At 61.3% G+C, this 3775-nt stretch overlaps 1 protein-coding gene across 1 annotated transcript in view; it reads left to right on the top strand.

Moving 5' to 3' along the window:
- Positions 1-3775, top strand: part of LOC113217695 (homeobox protein homothorax) — a gene marked incomplete in the record, with an annotated part of 173868 nt that overhangs the window by 14352 nt on the left and 155741 nt on the right. Inside the window, 1 exon segment of the mRNA XM_052264880.1 lies at positions 2113-2339. Within this exon segment, the coding sequence (XP_052120840.1) occupies positions 2113-2339 (227 nt within the window).

Genomic DNA, 3775 nt, shown 5'->3' with positions numbered 1-3775 from the left:
CGTGGAAAAAAGGAGGGGGGGGGGCGCTGGACGTGGTGGCGATTACTCGACTTGTGGGTCGCGGTTCTGTTTATTTTTGTTTCGGGGCACGTGGGGATGGTCAGGTAAATGGCCCCGCGGCGTGAGTGACGTCTGACCGACTGAGGGGGATGGAGCCCGCGACGTCGCTCACCTGTCAGTGCGGCGCTGCTGCTGGCGCGGCGTGCGGCTGGCGCGGCGCAGCGTGGACCGATCCATTCTTTTATTCTCTCTTTGCCCGGCTCCCCTTTCCCCTCCCCCCTTTTTATTTCATTTCGCTTCTTTCGTTTTGTTTCGACTTTTGCCGGCTGCTCTGTTAGTGGAGCGCCCAAACAACACCTATGTGTAGCAGTAGTTATTTGCCGGTGCGGGGGGTGCGGGTGCTTTCGCAAGTGTCCCCCCCGTGACATTACCATATCAAGCGTCGCGCCGCCCCGCGCCGCGCCGCTGGCCGCCCGCTGCCCGATGCTATCTGAGTGTCCCAGCCGCCGATGCAAATGACGCGGCGCCCTGGCCGGGCCTGCCGGGCCGGCACACCTAGGCGCGTCCCATTGCGGTGGCGCCTGTGAGTTATGGCGCCGCGGTGACAAACTAATCAGGCCGGCCGTGGAAACTGAACAGGGCGGGATTGACGGGAGCGCCCCGCCCCGCCACGCCACGCCACGCCCCGCCTCGAGTCGCGCGCCGCGTTAATATTTATTTATGCCCCTCCGACGCCGCGCCGTACGTCGCGCCGATTTATGTGGGAACTAGTTGGCTCTATGATTTAGTGGCGAGATTGCTCCTCGGACGCAAGTGTAAACATTGGCACTGATAAATGCGGAATAATGACCATGAAATATCGATCTGATGTCACTTTCTCTGGGCCGCGCCTCGCCGCGCCACCGAGAGCCAAAGTGATATAGTTCCGGCTGCCGCGCCGCCGGCCGCCCGGTCGTTGGCTCCGTTATTTATTCCCGATAAAGGTGTCGCCCCGGCCTTGGCCGTGCCTTCGCCTTGACCAGCCGGCCTGCGTCTGGTCAGCAGCGGCCTGGTCAGCGACATGGCCGCCCCGCCGGGCTGGACGAAATGACTGATACTAACCACGCGCCTCGGCCTTGTGGTACTCACCCACGGAGATGAGCGATGATGCCCGAGGCGATGTCGCCATCGCGATTGACTGGCCATCACTTATTTTTTGCTGCGTTGGTCGAGCGAGCGGATATCTCTCCCTCTGGCCACGGCGGGTACCTCTGGGTACCTCTGCGTATCGCTGGGTAGCCCTGGGTACCTCCGGCGGCCATGTTGGCTGGGGCGGCCCGGCCGATTTGAATGAACAGGTGCACAATGGGTGCATGGCTGGTGCATGGATGCAGCTGCGCGCGGCGCGCGGGGCGGCCCGCCTGCGGGGGAATGTTAATCATTGGCGGCAGCCGTGCATTAGGCGGTGCATGCTGCCGCCGGAGCCTCCCCACTGACCGGCCGCCCCGGGCGCGAGTACTCTTCGTTGGGTTGGCACTGCACCTATCACCGGGTACCCGTGTCGCCAGCTCGCGGAAGGTAGGGTAGGGTAGGGCTGGCCGGGTGGAGGGGCGAGGGGAATGTTTTTTTGGGGGGTAAGGCGGCCGTGAGCATTAGCATAGCCGGAGATTAATCGCCTCCTCTCCTGACAGGGGCTCGGCTCGGCTCCCCGCGCCGCTATTCAGAGCCTGGGGGGGGGGAGGGGGGGTAGTATTGACGAGATAGGACTCCGGGACCTTGACCGTCGACACCTGACGTCACCTGACAGGCTGACGCTGACATGACACGCCGGGACGACGACTCTGTTCATCTTGACGACCTGCGGGCTCACTGTGCGCCAATTGGATGAATGGGTTGGGGCCTTCCCTTCGGGTGCGAGCGGGAGCGGGGCTCCGTGGCTCCTGTGGCCCCGGGTCGCGCTCCCGGCCGCACGGTGAGCACCTCTCGGACGGGCGCCCTCGGGCGTGGCTGTCCTCTGTTCGGTGTTCGCGAAGAGCTCTCGTGTGTTTGTGTGTGCGTGCGTGCGTGTGTGTGAGTGTGTCGGATGTGAGCCGAAGAAACGGGCCGCAGTACGAGTTTGGTGTTGGTTTGCAGTACGATGAGGGCCTGCACGGATACATGGACGCGGGCGGGTCCCTGTACGAGGCCCACAGCCACCGGTCGCTGCAGGGCATGCCCCACGCGCACCACTCGCCACACGTGGCGAACCATGCGCCCGCCATGCACCCCTACAACCACGTGTCGGCGCCGCAGGTCCCCAACCACGTCATGGCGGGGGGCGTGCCCGACGTCCACAAGCGGGACAAGGATTCCATCTACGGGTGAGTACAGCCATAAGTTACGGTTAGCTGTTAAGACAATGCATGCATCGTTAATTACACAAATACACACATTGCACTGGAAACGCAAGTGTGTTGATCGCCGCTCACTTTGCAGGTGTGTTAATTCGTACATTTGAAGGAGTGAAGGTGTGTATTTCCTTTTAAAATTCAATAGGGTATTTCACCTGACGCAAACCGGATCCAAAGAAGAACAAGAGCTCTTCCTGAACTCTTTCCTCCCTTGCTCTGATTGGCTTACGCCGACGAAGTTCATGAACTGGCCGCAAGGGCGGTCGACCCCTAGTGTCGGGTCCGAGAACTTCGACGGCATCGGCCAATGAGCGCCAAGGAGGAAAGAGTTCAGGAAGAACTCTTGTTCTTCTTTGGATCCGGTTTGCTTCAGGTGAAATACCCTATTCACACCCTTGTGCCTCCATGGGTACGAATGTCGTTCACACACCTGCAAGGGTGTGACATTCACACACTTAGGTTTCCGGCGTGATGTAAGAGCGCCGGAGAGGCGTGCGTTCCGTTCACCCACAACACAGAGCCACAACTGTTGCTGGCTGAGGTTCGCGCGGACCTCGCTTTGAGGTTATGTGCGGCGCGCGGCGCCGGCCAGCTCGGGACGCGCCGCCATACCATCACCTTGAGGCGCGGCCGGCGCGCCTGATGTCACGGCCGTTATCTGCCGTAATCTCGAATCGCGGCTCAGCACCTGTGATTTCATTGGGGGGCGGCGAGCACAGGTGACGCTGCACTCCCGGCCCCCACAGTCCAGCCTCTCAGCGCTGCCAACATTCGCAAAGGAACGTGGAAAAAAGGAGGTGGATGGCCGGCTGGACCGGGTGGTGGGGCAGTCTCGTGCAGGACGGTGGTCAATTGAAATTCGCGAGCGGAAAGGGGGGCAAGAGGGGGGCACGCGTGTGTATACGCGCACGGCGCGGCGGCTCGTCCCGAAAATAATTAGACCTCGTTATCATACATTTGGCTGGCGTGTAGTGCGGCAGCGTGTCGAGAATGTTGGCCCAGGCGCGGCGGGCGGGCGGGCGCGGCGTTATCAGCGGACCCTAAATTTCACGATACATTTTCGGTAATATTGTCATTGTTTCAGCGGAGGGAATTTGATAATGGCGCTGGCCGGAAATTGAAGTTATGTTGTCGGAGGCCGCTTGTTGCCAGGCCGTGGCCGCGGCGGCAGGTCGTTCTGTTGTTGTTGATCGTCCCTTTTGGTCGCGGGCCAAACGAGCGAGAATTAAATGTGGAAATTCTTTATGCACGGAAGTCGAGCGTGCGGCCGGGGCCTGCGCGGCCCTGATGGCGCCCAGGCACACGAACAACGCATTGCCCGGCCTTGTTTAGGCCCCCCACCCCGCCCCATTGATTGGGGCCGCGACAGCCGACGACAGTGCGTCGTTACCTGGGGGCTGATTTTT

Source organism: Frankliniella occidentalis, unplaced genomic scaffold, assembly GCF_000697945.3.
Source record: "Frankliniella occidentalis isolate FOCC.00 unplaced genomic scaffold, Focc_3.1 Scaffold22, whole genome shotgun sequence".
NCBI lineage: Eukaryota > Metazoa > Arthropoda > Insecta > Thysanoptera > Thripidae > Frankliniella > Frankliniella occidentalis.
This window is presented reverse-complemented; position numbering and strand designations above follow the sequence as displayed.